The sequence below is a fragment of the Brassica oleracea genome, chromosome C3 (genome assembly GCF_000695525.1).
Source record: "Brassica oleracea var. oleracea cultivar TO1000 chromosome C3, BOL, whole genome shotgun sequence".
In the NCBI taxonomy this organism is placed as follows: Eukaryota; Viridiplantae; Streptophyta; class Magnoliopsida; order Brassicales; family Brassicaceae; genus Brassica; species Brassica oleracea.
In genome coordinates this window covers 49,426,013-49,442,009 of record NC_027750.1, presented here as the reverse complement: position 1 = coordinate 49,442,009, position 15,997 = coordinate 49,426,013, and the positions used below count along the sequence as shown (strand labels likewise).

Below are 15,997 nucleotides of genomic sequence, written 5' to 3'. Positions count from 1 at the left end.
AACAATTTTAAATATTCTTATAAATGATTTATAGACCCTTATAAAAAGTTTTAATATATTCTCATAAATGAATTATAACCCCTTAAAAACTAGTTAATAATTTAGACAAAAGTTATCGACAAATCCTTATAAATGATTGTTGCCTTCAATATGATCATAAGGAACCTCATCAACTAAACGATCCCAATTCGTATACTAACACCAATAAAATCAACCAAATCGCCATAAGGTACCTGAATCTTATCGAAAAGGTAAGAAGGATCCGGAAATTCAGAATCGCTATCGCTGCTACACCACGAATCACCACCACCACCACCGCTTCCACCACCTCCCGTCTCGAGAAAATCCGTAACCATAAGGCCTAGGTCACGTTCACCGTCGAGGCTAGAATCTCTCCCTCGTTCTTCCCACCACTTCTCTGCCGGAACAACCCTCAAGTCCATCCCCATCGTAACCTAAAGCAAATCAAGGCCATACATAGAAGATGAAAGATCATACTCAAAGGAGACTGTCACAAGATTTGATTCCACCATGACAGATCCCAAATCCGGCGGATCTGGTGGTTCGGGAGGGTCTGGAGACATCAACCCAAGAGCAATACCACGTGCAACTGAGGGATTCTTCAAACTTAGGTGAACGCCATGGTTGAGCTGAGTTGTCTGAGTCGTCGGTGTAGAGGAAGAAAGCAGGAAGGACACCATCGGGATTTGCTGAATACGCGTCATCGGCAGGAGCTGGAGGGAGGATTCACCGGATCTGAGAGATAAGAGGAGAGAGAACACTGTTCAGGAGGAAAGATCAGCAACGTCGCCGATTGAACATCGGAGGGATGCGCTCATTTCTGAGATGTGCAACTACCTATATATATGACTCGTTCAATTGCCTCTTGAATACGGCGACGGCGAGGCTCGATGAAGATGGCACCGAAGCTTAACGAAGAAGACGACAACAAGATTTTAAGATTGGGAAAATCAGAGATAGATTAAAAAAGTTAGTTTAGTCATTTGACCATTAATGATTTAGGTATTTATGAAAATGCCTCTAGATTGATGGTAACGTTGAATTATGGTATCAAACAAAGTGTAATAGTAAAAAATTTCCCACTTTTATTAGGTTTTTCAGAAAATATTATGTTAGTTTTTTTCAATATTTAGTTTTCCCTTTTTAAAATACTGCTATTTCATCAGCTTTTAACAGTATATTTAATTTTAGATATTTTAAATACTAATAGCAATTTATATAACCTTCTTTGTAGATATAGTTTATAAAATTATATTATTTTCTAATAATAAACTAATATTTTATAAAATTTATAGATTTCTTATTTTATACTATTGAAATAAATTTTATATTTATCTCAAATATATATTTATTATCTCAATAAATTATAATACTAATATTAATAATATTTTAAATTTAAATTTGTCATCAAAGTATGTAATTTCTTATTAGGATCATTATAAAAATATCTTATTACATATAATAAAGGGTAATTTTAAAATATGAATTTTGAAAATATAAAATTATAAATAGGATATTTTCATAATTATCCCCATAAATTAGATGCAATTCATTAAAATGATAGAAATTTAATTTAGTGATTTAAAACATGTAATTACAAACATATTAAATTTAAATGTATAAAACGTTTATAAAATTATTATTATTATTATTTTTATTATTATATATAAAAGCCAAACTAAAAAAACTACCATTCAGTTTTTTTTTTGAAAAGTTAAAATCTACATCAATAGCTAAAAAATCACGAACTAAAAAATAAAATTTAAAACGTAAAACTCATTTTAAGAACCACAAACAATCAAGGGTTTAATCATCTAGATGTTAAAGGCTCTATTCTACTGGTCTCCTTAAATAACCATTTTGATTGGCTAACAAACCTTAATATAGTATGATAAATTTTGTGAAAACAAAAGAAAACGAAGATATGATACCTCTTGGTTTCTTTACAAGCATATAAACAAAACGCATTATTTGATTATAGATTTATAATCACGAGCTTATATAATCTTGATCAAAGAAACTGATTAAAAGATAAAATCAAAGCATCGTACTATTCGACTCTGTAATCAACATAATAAGTTTTGTAAAAAAAAAAAAAAAAAAAACATGTCGTTGTTGTGTAGCTTGGTGATTTAGTTGTAGCTTGGTGATTTAGTTGTACCACTATAGTTAACCATGATATATATATCTTACATAGTAGTGTCGTCCCTATTACCACATGAATGGTTTTATAATTTTTTCTCAGTGTGATGCATGGTTCTTGGGCTAAAGTGAAAAAGCACTCAGGGAGAACAATTACAAGAAAATCTTGAGACAAACCATTAGTGTATATATGTTTATTCACACATGAGCAATACTGCAATAGGGTGGTTTCATTGGGAAACCTATGATTTAGTATTGAATTTTGATGCGCAAAGTAAAATCACACCATGAATTAGTGGGAGTCTAACCCTCCACTGAAAAAGTCCAAAACTGATCACTAAGACTTTGACTGTAAGTAACTTTTAAAGTAAATATATGAACAGAAAATGTAATTACTCCTATTTACTCTCTTAATCTAGCAATCAGGGGAAAACATTATTTTATTTATTCCATCCTATTACTGTTGAAGTGGAGGAAAATATATACGTGAGTAAAACTTATTCAATTTCTTTCTTTCTTCTATTTATTCCACTTTCTTCTTTATCCCATATTACTTTTTCCACTCTTTTTTTGTTTTTTAAATTTTCTCCCATTTATTCCACAATTACCAGTCACGACCTATATGTATCCGTTCAAAAAAAGAATTTCATTACTTATAAAAAGAATTGTATTGCTTAATTTAATTCTATTTGAAAAAATGTCATTGATTATCCATTTGAATAAAAAAAAATTTCATTGCTTAATTCTATTTGAAAAAAGAATGTCATTACTTAATATTTACCCTCATTTATAGTTTTAATGAAAGCGTTACCATTATCTCTTATCATTTTTCTAACTACAGAATTAACTATTTACCTACTAGTCATTTAGTTAGTAATCAAGCGAGAGATGAAGGAGAGCCTAGAAAAACTTTTCTTATGTGTAGATTTCCACAAAGAAACATAAAAAAAGAAGACTTTCCACAAAGGAAGGTATCTCCTACGATGCTGACACGTGTAAACAACTTCAGAGTCTCTAAAGACACGACTCAAAAAGATAAACAAAAAGTGATAAAAAGAATAGTCTTTTCTTAGACTTTTGTATTCTTTCTTTATTTAATGTTTCAGGTAAAAGTGACATGTTGTAAATAAATAACTTAACTTATCGTTTTCTATGAAAGTTTAGTTTAAAATTAACACTTGTTTGTTTTCTATTAATTCGGAAAAAAAAATACTCTTGCAAAGTCGAATTTATTTTGTACTTACATGAAAAGGAGGAAAGAAAAAGTAATGTCACTAGAAGAATAAAAAAACTAATAAAAGCCTCTCCCTTAAAAAAATCCATGAAGAAACAAAGCTACTTTTAGCATTTCTATTTGAATATTGTTAGATCATGGAATGTAGCAACAATTTAAAAAAAATATATATATAGCAACAATATATGTCTATAAATAATATAATGTAGAACGCAATAAGAGAACATATGGACTATACAACTAACTCATTTTCTACTCTTTTATGTGTCTTACGGAGTCTTGTCCAAGTAAAATACTGATAAATCTCTTCATTTTCTTTCAACCAATACATCTTTACAATAAAAAAAAGTAGGCAAAGATAAGCGAATACATATCATTGCATCCTGCATCCACTGGACTCAGGCGCACGTTGTACATTCCCATAAGCTGTTAGCTCAATGAGATCCATATCCCGTCCTAAATAAAATTTCCGCATAGAACAGTTTAGGATCAAAACTCATCTAATAAATAGTTTGTTTTTACAGAGAAGAGAGTGAGAAGGATTACCAGCAACTCGGCAGTAGGAACTCCTCTGGATAAGCTCGGCTCTAGAAATATCTGTTTTATTTCCCTTTGATCGGTTTACCTTTGCCTGCAAACATAGAAATGTGAAACATCTCAACTCCACAATCAGTTGTCCAACTGGTTTCAATGAGGAGAAGACATAAGCTAAAAGCCTAAAAGTCTTATATTGGTTTGAATCTTGGTTTGAGGTTTATAAGCAAGTCGAAAACAGAGAACAGTAGGTATAAAAAAGGTAAGCTGTGTACCTGCAGAACCTGACAGTTGTCTAGAGTGCTCTTGCCACCCTATTTAACATTGAAAAAGAAAGTCTTCATATACTTTAGAAGAAACATAAAGATGCAGATGGCAGCATACCATCCCATATATTCAGTTAATATTATGCGTTTCAGGGAAAGATGGATAGAGCCATCATTAAAATTCAAATAAATCTCAACTGTTTGTGTTACGTTATCTCTAATAGTTCTAAGAGAGGCCTGAAACTGCAACAATTTCACCATAGATTCAAATATAAATGTGAAATACAGCAAACTTTTAGGTACAAGAACTCTCATCAAATGCGTCTTCTTATGGGTACATCTCATTCTTCAGCTTACTTGGTGAATAATGTCTACGATCGAAGTATGATCTTTTCCGCCTAGATAACCAGGATTATATATCAACATAAGAGCACAAGAGAAGAACCCATTGCCCTTATCTCACAGTTTACAAAACCATTTAACTTACTGAAAACCTCAAAACTCAAAAGCTAAATCTCACAAATGATTAATCACATTTCAGCCACCAGGTTCCTAAGTCTCATGAAGTGAGAGTAATAGATAGACACAGAAGAGAAAGACAAAACCTTGGAGTAAGGAACAATGTGGTCATAATCATGACACAAGCATCCAGGACAACCCACGAGCTTCCTAAACACAATGTTCCCTAAAGGATCTCTCCTCCAACGCTCAGGATCTCTTCCTTTAATCTTCTCTGCTTTCTCCCAGCATTGCTGCTTCACGCTGTAAGGGAAGCTCCTCGGCTCCGGATTCGGGTCGTCGTAACCCGACCCGGGAAAGAGACCCGTCTCCTCGCGGTCGAGTAAAGTGGCCGAAGTCGCAACCTTTCCGCCGCGGGGTTCGCCGGAAGTCCGGCTGGGTGACCCTGAAGGTCGGGTCTTTGGTGGGGAAGAAGAAGAAGAGGATAAGGCTCCTCGGTTTCGGCGTCTGTGGTGGTCTTTGCCGCCGTGTTTCATCGCCGAGTGTTGATTATCCAAATCCAGGGAGGAGTTTTTGTGGACGAAGAAAATCAAAAGATTACAGATTCTTCGTGAGATGAGTGTCGTAGGCCAATCCATTTTGAACTTTACCCTCCTAGGCCCATAAGTTCATATATACATTTTATAAATGGGCTCATTCATATATTGAAAATATTCGATTTGGATATTCATCATTTTCTATTTACGAAGAAAATAAAATAAACAAAGAGAAAATGACTAGGATAGCACAAAAATTTTTTTTGTCATAAATATAGCATCTAAAAATAAAAATGACCAAAATAACACTTAATGTTTTATCAAAAGAGATAAATATACACTTATACCCCAATGGTAAATTAATCTAGACATTAGGGTTCAGAGTTAAGAGGTGGAGTTTAGGGTTTAAGGTTTAGAGTTTAGGGTTTAGGGTTTAGAGTTTAGGGGTGGGGTTTAGGGTTTATAGTTAAGGGGTGGGGTTTAGGATTTAAGGTTTAGGGTTTAGGATTTAGGGTTTAGGGTTTAGAGTTTAGAGTTGGGGAATGGGGTTTTGGGATAAGATTTCAAATTTTGAAAAATAAAATAAAAATTAAATTTTTCAAAAGATAAAATGATATTTTGGTCATTTTAGTTTTTGAAGGCTATTTTTGTGACATAAACTTAGAAATGTGCTATTTTGGAGATTTGCCCATAAACAAATTGCGGGGTTGATGATTTATATTTTCTCTTCCAAACTTTTAATACAATTAAATTTACACAATGTTCAGATTTTAAATTAGTTTTCATAGTTTAGAAGTTTTCTATATATTAAATGTTTATATTATTTTTTTCAAATCCAATAATTTTGTTGTTTACATTTTTTCTATAAAATTAATTGTTTTAATCCACCACATGTATTTTTTTTTCTTCTTATTATAAATATATCTTATTGGATTTCTACTTAATTATTAGAGAAATAATATATACTTTCTTTAAAAAATTAAAATTATTTTATATTTAACATCTTATTATCAAAATTAAATTTACATGTATTTTTTTAACTTAAGTTTTAAATAATAAACAATTTTATTTGATAATTTTATTTGATAGATTTTTTTTTTGTCATCAACTTATACAGACTCTGTAAACCAAATCAGAGTATATTGATCCATGTGAACGACAAAAGACGGTTGCTTTCTGGCACTGTGTGCTAGGCTGTCCGCCTTTGAATTTTGCGTTCGTGGTACATGAACGATCTCTGATTGGAAGAAACTGTATTTCAGGACTTTAATATCTTCCAAATAACTTGCAAACGCTGGTCATTCTTCTGGTTCTGAAACCATCTTCACCAATTGAGAACAATCCGTAGCAAACGTGACCTGAAATTGACGTAAATTCCTCATACATTCCATTGCCCAGAGTAGTGCTTCCAGCTCTGCATGGAGAGGCGAAAGACTAGTCCGAACATTCCGTACCCCCATCAACCCGGCAAACCCTTCTAAAGTACTGAACCAACCCTGTCCAGAAAAATTATCATTTTCCTTTCAAGAACCATCTGTGAAACACCATCGATCTGGAATCTCCGGTAAAGACATAACATCGGTTTGTGATACCGTTCTCTGTTATTTTACTATTTGCGCTTCCGCCCAAAGTGTTGATTCCGTTTCTGCCAATTTAAGCGTATCCCTAGGATCTATATCCAAATTGCTAAAAACTTTATTATTCCGTCCTTTCCAAATATACCATAGTATCCATGCAAACTGGTGATCCTCTAATTGCGGGAGAACTCTCCAGAAAAGATGATCCATATTTGTAAATAGAGACTTTGTTGGAAAAATAGCTAGATTTGATGGTATCTGTGAGAGAGCCCAGACCTGAATTGCTGGGGGACATTCAAAAAACACATGGTTTATCGATTCCTCGTTAGCACCGCATCTTGCACAACATATATCACCAGTTAACCCTCGCGCTTGCAGGTTTTTCTTGACTGTGACACACCCTGTTACCAATTGCCAAAGGAAATGTTTTAACTTTGGTGGACACCGTATTTTTCAACAGAATGACTTCAATATATTTACTGTGGGTCCAAACATTACTCGTGATCTTTCCCGATCTGGGTAGACTCGCTCTACATGATAACCTGATTTGACCTTATATTTCCCATTATTTGTGAAATGTCATCCAACTCTATCTACCATCTGAGTTCTGCTCAGTGGTATGCTTTCTATAAGTTTCACACCCTGTGGGTCCACGAAAGCCCGAAGTGCCTGTGAATTCCAAGTCTGCGTAGTAGGATCAATGAGAGAATCCACTGTGAGATCTGGATAATGGTTGTGTTGGTTTTTATTGGCTGGTCTCGGGCGAGTGGTTGGGAGCCATGGATCATTCCATACAGAGACAGATGATCCTGATCCCACCCGTTTGATTAGTCCTTTGCTTACCAGAGATCTAGCAGATGTGATACTCCGCCATCCATATGACGGAGAGTAGGAACGAATCGTTTCCAGGGGTGAGGCATTCCTGTAGTACCGACCTTTGAAAACTCGAGAAAGTAAAGTATTCGGCTTTTAAATCAATCTCCATAACTGTTTACCAACCATCGCGGTGTTGAAATCAGTGATGTCTTTAAATCCCAATCCGCCTTCCTCTTTGCTAACACATACTTTGTCCCATGATTTCCAATGCAAACCTCTTGTACTACCCCCTGGACTCCACCAGAATTGTGCAACCGCACTTGTCAATTTCTTTGAGGTTGCCTTGGGTAATTGATAAACCGACATCACATGATTTGGTAATGCCGTGACCACTGATTTAATAATCACTTCCTTTTCTCCTTTCGTGAAAAACTTAAAAGTCTACCCATTAACCCTTTTATTTAACCAATCTTGCACAAAGCTGAAAACTTGAATCTTTGAACCCCTAAGATTTTCTGGTAATTCTAAATAAGTTCCCATTCCTCCAAGATTCTAGATGCCCAAAATATCTTTCAATTCCTGTCTGATTGATTGCTCAATCTTATGCCCAAATTGAATCGAAGATTTATCAAAATTAATGAGTTGACCTGATACCATCTCATATTCCTTTAAGATCCTGAGAATAGTTTGACATTCATCCCTTTGAGCTTTACAAAAGAACAGACTATCATCCGCAAAAAGCAGATGAGAAATCGATGGACATGCTCTGGCTACCTTCATGCCTGTGAGTTCTTGCCCATGCTCTGCCTTTTTAATATTTGCAATAAATGCCTCAGTACACAATATAAATAAATAAGGTGATAGAAGATCTCCTTGCTGTAATCCCCTATGGGGAATAATTAAACCTCGTGGTTGACCATTTAGTAGAACCCGATATTGAACCGATGATATACACTCCATCATTAACTTAATCCAATGAAGATCAAAACCCATCTTTACTAGTAAAGCCTTAATAAAATCCCATTCCACCCTATCATACGCCTTACTCATATCTGTTTTAATTGCCATATATTTTCCTTAACATGCCTTATTAGTCCGTAATCCATGGAACATCTCCTGAGCTATAAGAATATTATCAGTTATCAACCTCCCAGCCGCAAATGCTGACTGTGTTTCTGAAATGAGAGACGGAAGACATAACTTCAACCGCTGACATAGTACCGTCGAAATAATTTTATACCCCACATTACATAGGCTAATTGGCCTCAACTCCGTCATCCTTGTTGCTCTCTCCGTTTTTGGAATCATACAAATATTAGTAATATTTAACCTTGAATCCATTTCTCCAGAAACCAAAAAATTGTTCACCATTTCAACCAGATCGTTCTTAATGATATGCCAGGAATGTTGAAAAAAAAGAGCTGTCATGCCATCCGGACCTGGTGCCCTTTCCGGATGCATCATAAACAAAGTCTCTTTAACCTCGTTCTCGGTCGTTAACCTCAACAAACGTTGGTTCATCTGGGGAGTGATGCCCGTTGGTACCTCTGTAAGAAAGCTTTCAAAACCTGTAGGTGAAGTAGTAGTAAATAACTCTTCGAAATAGTCTACAACCATTTTTTCCACCCCATTATCCTCCGTAATCCAGTTCCCCGCAGCATCATATAATCCTACTATTCTATTACGAACTCGTTGTTGCTTAGTCAAACCATGATAGAATTTTGTATTAAGATCCCCAGAAGAATACCACATATTCCTACTTTCCTGATGCCAATAATATTCTTCATCTTTATATGCCTCTTGGAGCTTCCTAGATACCTCCATAATATCCTCCTGAGGTCTAGTATCATCTGTTTGTACCTCCTCAAGAGCTTTCTGCAAATCACTAATCTTTTCTTTTCCATAAGGTGGGTTATTTTTCCGCCATTTTGGAATTTCGTGTCGACAGTTGCTTATTTTTTCCACTATATCATCCTCTCTCCCTGCACGATGATCTGACCAGCCCAATGAAATGAATTCCATAAGAACCTCTTGTCCAACCCACCTCTTATCAAAACGAAATTGCCCCTTCCTTCGGGACACTTGATCCTCTAAATACGCCACCACTGGCCGGTGATCAGATGCCACCATTCCTAAATATTCTGTATAAGAACATGGGAATAGAGTATGCCACTCCTCATTTGCGAGGGCCCTATCTAACCGACATCTGACCGTCACTGCCCCCTTTCCTTTTTCCCTTCTCCCTCGCCAGGACATTTTGTTTCTTCGGGCCGGAAACTCCAGCAAACCGCCGTTTCTTATCATATTATTGAAGTGGATAAATGAATACGCACTTCTCACAACTCCTCCCTCTTTTTCGTGATTTCCAGTAATTTCATTTAAATCACCAATAATAAACCATGGTTCGGATCTTGAAAGTCCATACCTAGTTAAACGTTCCCAAACTTGTTCCCTCATTTTCTGGACCGGATCTCCATAGACAAATGTTCGAAAAACTCTTTTCCCCAGAGCCACTGCCTCCACATCTATCATCTGATTACTTGAGTATAGGATCTCAACCTGATACTCATTGTTATAAAAAAGTGCTAATCCACCACTCCTCCCAGTTGGATCCACTGTAACTGGATTATCGAAACCAGAGTGAAGTTGAAACCTCTGTACAAAATTGAACTTCTGCTTTGTTTCTGATAAAAATAAAATATCTGGTTTGTGTTTATTCCAAATCTCTCTTAGATAACTCATAGTCCACTTACTTCCCATTCCTCGACAATTCCAACTTAAAACTTTCATTAAAAAAAAATTAGGATTTGCACCCAAGAAAAAAATCGGGTATAAAGAGACCCATAATTTACCTTGTACCATAATTAATTCAATTCCTATTTCCGAAAAATCCATTTCACCTTCATAAAAAGACAAAACGCTAATACAATTGGACACTTTAGCACTTTCACTGCCCATTTTGTGTGTCTTGTTCACGCTTAATACATAGTCTTCAAACCAAGTTATATTTCCAGAAACCCAACAAAACCGCTTTTCCTTTACGTGACCAACCCATTTGATTATTTGGATTGCTCTCCTCATCACTTCATTTACTTGGTCTAATGAAACCAAGTAGTTTAGTTTCTTCAGTGAAAATGTAATAGCCAAATTTTGCCTCCAGATACCATTCATAATCCAGTACCACCTAAAGAAATGAAGCCATAAACCGCTTTCGTGACGCCTAACTATGCACATAATCAATACAATCTCAGATAATTTTACACTTGCACCTTGTTACAAGAGATGATGCCAACAAGACCAAACTAAAGAACCATTTTTATTCCATAAAAAAACCATATAGAACGACCAGCACATAGCCCACAATAACAATAACCAATCAGAACCCAATACCAACTCAAGGATAAAACAAATAAAACTGCTCAAAAAGCTTATTGAAACAATAAAAAGAACATAACCCATATGATGCCCATGTAACATGTCACTTGCGGTTTCTTGATTCATGGGTCTTTCAGGTACTTGGCAGGATCATTCTTGGGGGCTGATGGTCCCTTCTCCTCTCCCTGCTTGGAGTGATCACCATGGCGAATGCCTGCTTTGGCTACCGTTCGTTTAGCAGCCACCAGCTGAGCCAGCTTCATCTTGTTGGAGGCTACTGCAGCTAACGACGGCTTAAGCGCCTTTCTATGGGTGCCTTGCCTCTTCTCCACCTCACCATTGACCCGATCGTTCACTTCTACATCCTCCATCTTTTTCTTCTCCTCAGGATCATCTGCTACCACCTCCTGCATTGGATCATCGTCCTCAATCTCCCCCTCACCTAACACATACAAATCATTCTTCAGAGCCTCCCTGGTCCCGTTACCAATGTTACCAATGTGCTGCTCTTCTAACCCCATACCCACATCAGAAGCTAGATTGTTAACTTCCATTAAATCCAAACCCATTTGTTCCAAAACTAATCCCTGATCTCCCTCCGTACGTTCCAAGATTACCTTAGATTGATCTCCTTGGGTCTCCATTAGCTCAGCTAGGAAAGCTTGGGAAGGCTTTGCCGGCTCTTGTATCTTCTCCTCCTTTTGACTCGACTGCTCCAACCCATTGACCTCACCTTCTTCGCTGACATCCATTCGAGCCTCGCTGCGTGCACCGCTGCGTGCACCTCCTTCACCACACGAGACTCCTGGCGCTCTTGCACGGTCATCTTGATGTGTCCGTGAATGCTCTCTTCTATAGTTCCTATGATGGGAACTTTCCTCCTCACCACGATGGCCACTACGATGATTGTTGTTGTGAGTTTTACGCTCCATGTCCGCAGCCTTAACCCACTTTGAGTCCCCTTCCTCAAACATTTTCCCTTTTCCTTTTCCTTGGTACTCACGTTTCTCTCTTCCCCTATCTTGTTGCCCTCCATTCCCGTTAATAACCACACCCTTGTAGCTTCGAGCCCGATCATCGTAATGGCCTTCATCTTCATCTCTTATCTCCTTCGGCTTGTCAGAACTCTTTGTGGTCAGCGGGCACTTCTTATCTTGTGGCAAAGACTGAGACAAGTTTTACAGTAACCAAACAACTTTTCATACCGCAATGTTACCGGAGCCTCTTCTTCTTCATAATACTCGCCTCCCTTGAAATCCACAGTCGTGTCGAATATTAGCTCCTTGTACCCATCAACCGTAACTTGCACTCGACAATAGTCCAAATCCACGTCTTTTGTCACACCAATCACATCACCAATGCTCCTGAAAGTTGGGGCTTCCCAAAACTCCAATGGCACTCCCAAAACCTTAATCCAACAGGTGATTTCTGAAGGATAATTCTTAGTCTTCTTTGGTTGCCACCGTACTAACGAGATCATCCAGTAGTCGAAGTGAAACGGTTGCATCTTCAACACCGTTTCGATGTCTTCCTCTGCATCAAAGTCGAACTGGAACCTCCCTAGCCCCAAGTCCATGCCAACCACCTTTTCCTCTAGATTCCAAATCTTGGGAAGCGTCACCATCAAGAACTTGACGTTCTGCTCCTCCGGATTCATGCATCTTCCAATTAATGTTTTGGAATAGCCCTTGATAAGATCTGAATTGTTGAAGTGAGGGACCGAAATCTTCAGCCTCTTACGAGCACCGTCACCAGTTTTCATCTCTCCAGAACTTCCAATGAGTTGACTCTGAAACATTGTAAACAAAAAACCAAACAAGAAAATGAGAAGTAGTAATTTGTATGAATGTAAGCTTTCGAATGCGGTATTGAAGTTGAAACGAAGGCCATCTTTATAGTACTCTTCCATATCCACTCCTCTCTGCCAAAGATCTATTCCATTTAAACCAAATCTTCCATAATCACCCGTAGCAATTGAAACACGAGAATCCATTAAGCAAATCAAAATCTTTTTAATCACTCGTACAACTTTAAAGAGAAAAGAAAAAATCCTTATTTTCCAAAATCCAACTTTCCTCGATCGTTGCTGATATGAATTCACTATCGAAGCAATCAGAAGAGATTCTGTTTTGATGATTACAGAGATCATACCTTCGATTAGAAGAGATTTTGATTTTAAAAACACTGAGATCCCGATCCGCTTTCCATATCGTGATGATTCACCCAACAACCCTCGCCGATCCGATCGAGATTTTCCTCCCCAATCTCGCCTACAGATCCCACTATTTCCCTCATTTCTCCGTAGATCGAATACCGTCTCGAACAGACCTTCCCGTTTGATTCCAGGATTCCACCGTCGCTGACCCATAAAACCCTAGAAAATCGCCATCGCAGTCAGTAGTTCTTTTTCTGGCTATAAGCGATACCAGATTATTAAAATAAATAACTTAAAACTATTTACAAAGCAAATAAAATAAACAAATTGCCATTGTGTTTAGGGGTTGATGATTTATATTTTCTCTTCCAAACTTTTAATACAATTAAAATTACACAATGTTCAGATTTTAAATTAGTTTTCATAGTTTAGAAGTTTTAAACAATTAAAAAACATTCGTATACACAAATCTTTAAGCATTTAGTATTAGTTATTAGAACATATGATAAAATGAACTAATGATTTTAAACAAAAAACATTGATAATTGTTTTTAATTAGTTACAATTGAAGGTATATTATTAAAATATAAGTTTATATGTAATGTAATTCAAACATATACAAATTTAAAGAAGCCTTTACAACAATATATAAATCTTATCTATTAATACAGTTTATATCTTATAAATGGGCCAATAATGGGATGGGAAAAAGAACTGAATCAAACCAAACCGAACCGACCCAACCAAACTCAAACCGATCTAAACCAAACCAAAATATATTTCCAAACCATTTGGTTAAAGGTTTTATCAATCCAAATGGTTTGGTTTTGTTCAAAAAAACGAAGTGATTATTGAATTATATTAAATAATTATATTAAAAATATTGCAATTTAAGATATTTATTTACATTTTTACCACAAAAAAAAATTAAGATATTTAACCATCTAACCTAAACAACTATTTTTATACATTTTACTTATAAATAAATAAAAGAAAGACATTAAAAATAAAATAGAATTATAAATATCATAAACTATCACCAAAACAAAAAAACTACTTGTGATATATATATATATATATAATTTATCATAAACTATGACCAAAACAGAAAAATTACTATGCATAGCTTTTTATGTACGATTGTTTATATGGTTAATTTGAAAAAAAAAACATAAGATGTGTTTATATTTCTTTATAATATTAGATTTAACTTTAGATATCGATTACTGTTTTGACGAATATAAGTGATGATCTTAGGAGTATATTTTATGTTTTGTATACATGTGTTTTCAGATAATTTAAAATTTGAAATGCACGGGTCAAGATTCTTAAAATACACATTAATGGCTTCCTTCCAATCTTATAAGAAAGTAGTTATTATAGTCAATAATATATGAGGTGATTTAGTGATGATGCCAAAATGTTATTAAGAAATAAATTAAATATGACTTTCAAGTAATGGTCCTTTTTAAAAATATCACACATGAATTAAGGTTGTAACTTCTGTTTTAATATATAAGACTAGGTTTTGACCCGCTTCGAAAAGATGAGTTTTTTAGATTATAAACAAAATTTGATATGAATTAGTATTTTGAAATTGGTGTACATTATTATGTTACAAAGTCGTATTATATCGAAGAAGATAATTGTTTAAAATTATATATAATAGTGAATTAGTTTATTTGAGATTTTGTATGTACACTTTTATGTAATTCTCTCTTAAACCTAAGTCTTTACCCGATCAGGTACCCAAATTAAAGTACCTGAAATTTTTTGTGTATATTAGGTATATTTGGATATTTGGATATTTCAGATATGTTTTTTGGTATTCAATATATTCTTTTGAGTTTTGAATTTAGTTTTTCGGTTATAGTTTCAGGTGCACTTTCAAATTTTTAAAAATATATTTTGGGTATTTGGATAAAAGTTTGGATACTATTCAGTTCCTTCTGTTAAATTTTGGGAAAATTTTCTAATATTTCTGGGTATTTGAGTATACTTTGGATATTTGTTGGGTTTTCAGATTTTTTTGGGTTTCAGATGATTTTTGAGTTTTCGGGTATTTTTAGTCTTTTTCTGGTCTTAAATACTTGAACTGACCCATATATATTATGTATTCAAAAATTACACATATATTACATGTATTTTAATTATGAACCCGAACCGATCCGGACAAGATAGAAAACAACCCAAAACTGAACCAGAAATTTTCAAATAACTATCTGAGTCCAAATGTTTAGGGCACATATAGAGAGGAACCGACCTATATCCGACCCGAATGCCCAAAACTACTCTCTGTAATTATATTTTATGTGTATTTTATAAGAGTTACATTTGTTTAAGTGGTAAAGCTTAAGATTTACTTGGTAGATTTTTGTAATAACATAGATTTGTAAGGTTTTTAATAGTTTTTATTTAAACTTATCTTAAATAATTTTTTCTGTTGTTTATAAAAATAAATTTAGCGTTATATATATATATATATATATATATATATATATATTAACATATCATTTTCTAAAATGATTTTATCAATTTTGACTTTGTAAGTATTTAGAACTATATAGTGTTGTTGTAAACGAAGGGTTTGAGACTGAATATTTCGTGTGTATTATTAATCATCAAAAAGAGGTTCCTCATGTAAGTACTACAAGATAGAGATAAATGGAAAGAGTACTTATCCTAATCCTACATGAAATAGGAAATCTACTAAATACATAAAAGGAAAGATAACATCTAATAGGAAAAGGAAACATGGTTTCCTTTTCTCTCTAAGCTGCCTCTCTCTCTCCTCTTGGACACGGCTGTGGTTGGGCCTGGTCGTGGCCTGATAGGCCATCTCTTCTTGTCTTGGTTAATGGCAATCCACATTGTTCATAACA

General features: G+C 35.0%; 3 protein-coding genes across 3 annotated transcripts; all 3 read right to left on the bottom strand.

Annotated features, from left to right (window-relative positions):
* Positions 1–3,632: 3,632 nt before the first annotated feature.
* Positions 3,633–5,307, bottom strand: LOC106329254. Its single transcript, XM_013767882.1, has 4 exons — positions 4,803–5,307; positions 4,207–4,245; positions 3,944–4,028; positions 3,633–3,853 (listed from the first exon to the last, which is right to left on the bottom strand). The coding sequence occupies exons 1-4, from the start codon at positions 5,292–5,294 to the stop codon at positions 3,771–3,773; spliced, it is 699 nt and encodes a 232-aa protein (XP_013623336.1). The 5' UTR covers positions 5,295–5,307; the 3' UTR covers positions 3,633–3,770.
* Positions 5,308–10,812: 5,505 nt separating this feature from the next.
* LOC106336009 lies at positions 10,813–13,408 on the bottom strand. The gene is made up of 2 exons (XM_013774716.1): positions 13,112–13,408; positions 10,813–12,749 (listed from the first exon to the last, which is right to left on the bottom strand). Exon 2 carries the CDS (start codon positions 11,932–11,934, stop codon positions 11,083–11,085), a length of 852 nt encoding a protein of 283 aa, XP_013630170.1. The 5' UTR covers positions 11,935–12,749; positions 13,112–13,408; the 3' UTR covers positions 10,813–11,082.
* LOC106330809 lies at positions 12,096–13,255 on the bottom strand. Its single transcript, XM_013769220.1, has 2 exons — positions 13,184–13,255; positions 12,096–12,749 (listed from the first exon to the last, which is right to left on the bottom strand). Exons 1-2 carry the CDS (start codon positions 13,253–13,255, stop codon positions 12,096–12,098), a joined length of 726 nt encoding a protein of 241 aa, XP_013624674.1.
* Positions 13,409–15,997: the final 2,589 nt, after the last annotated feature.

Coding starts and splice junctions, on each gene's coding strand:
- LOC106329254 (XM_013767882.1), bottom strand. CDS start 5,294: ATGGATTGGCCTACGACACTCATCTCACGAAGAATCTGTAATCTTTTG. Junction 4,029..4,206: donor ACAACTGTCAGGTTCTGCAG/GTACACAGCTTA, acceptor CTATGTTTGCAG/GCAAAGGTAAACCGATCAAA. Junction 3,854..3,943: donor TTCCTACTGCCGAGTTGCTG/GTAATCCTTCTC, acceptor AATTTTATTTAG/GACGGGATATGGATCTCATT.
- LOC106336009 (XM_013774716.1), bottom strand. CDS start 11,934: ATGTTTGAGGAAGGGGACTCAAAGTGGGTTAAGGCTGCGGACATGGAG.
- LOC106330809 (XM_013769220.1), bottom strand. CDS start 13,255: ATGAGGGAAATAGTGGGATCTGTAGGCGAGATTGGGGAGGAAAATCTC. Junction 12,750..13,183: donor GGATCGGCGAGGGTTGTTGG/GTGAATCATCAC, acceptor ACAATGTTTCAG/AGTCAACTCATTGGAAGTTC.